The 735-nt window shown below is 52.5% G+C and overlaps 1 protein-coding gene across 1 annotated transcript in view; it reads left to right on the top strand.

Annotated features, from left to right (window-relative positions):
• The window catches only part of LOC119587816 (histone acetyltransferase KAT6A-like), a gene marked incomplete at its 5' end in the record, with an annotated part of 75,251 nt that overhangs the window by 73,650 nt on the left and 866 nt on the right, over positions 1–735 (top strand). The window contains 1 exon segment of the mRNA XM_037936515.1: positions 1–735. Coding sequence (XP_037792443.1) covers positions 1–735 — 735 coding nt within the window.

Raw genomic sequence — 735 nt, 5'->3', positions numbered from 1 at the left:
GAAAAACAACAGACGTCACAACTGCAGACCCAGGAACAAGGGCAAGGGGATGGTCCTGGAGAAGAAGAAGGCCATGCAAGTGAGCCCCGTGTCCAGGCTGCTGTACCTGGAGTGCCAGATACCCTTAGTGCTGCTGGCCGTCAGGAGGAGAACTTGGCATCCCAGATGGAGCAGACATACGAACCTGCTGATGCCACCAAAGTTGATAATCATCCCACAGGACAAGAGGCTGCTCACACCCATGATCTAGCACTGGAAGTTGGAGAGGGGCCAAAGGTGACAAGTTCTGCTGGAAGCACTCCTCCATCCTCTTGTGGGTCTACCAACACTACGTCGGTGATAACGAGGCAGGCCCCCACACCCACCCCACCACACCAACAGGAAGTTAGCAGTATGGGTGTTTACACCCCTGATTCTACAACAAACTCAGTCCATTCAATGCATGGTTATTCACAGGGTGAGTTTGATGTGTCTCAGCTTGGAATTGAGTCACCAACTTCTATATCCAGCAATGAGATGGCTCACTCAGTAGAAGCCCCTCAGCAAGCCTCCACGCCTCAGAGTTATAGTGATTGTGCACAAGTATCCAACCAGCAGGTCCAGCCCCCAACACCCACACATGTTCAGCCCACAACACCAACTCATGTACAACCATCAACCCCAACACACACACAACCCACAACACCAACCCCACCGCACATAGCCCGGACAACGCCTACCCCAACTCCAATTTTA

Source organism: Penaeus monodon, chromosome 23, assembly GCF_015228065.2.
Source record: "Penaeus monodon isolate SGIC_2016 chromosome 23, NSTDA_Pmon_1, whole genome shotgun sequence".
Taxonomy (NCBI): domain Eukaryota; kingdom Metazoa; phylum Arthropoda; class Malacostraca; order Decapoda; family Penaeidae; genus Penaeus; species Penaeus monodon.
The sequence above is the reverse complement of the archived record's forward strand: the minus strand, read 5'-3'. Positions and strand labels throughout refer to the sequence as shown.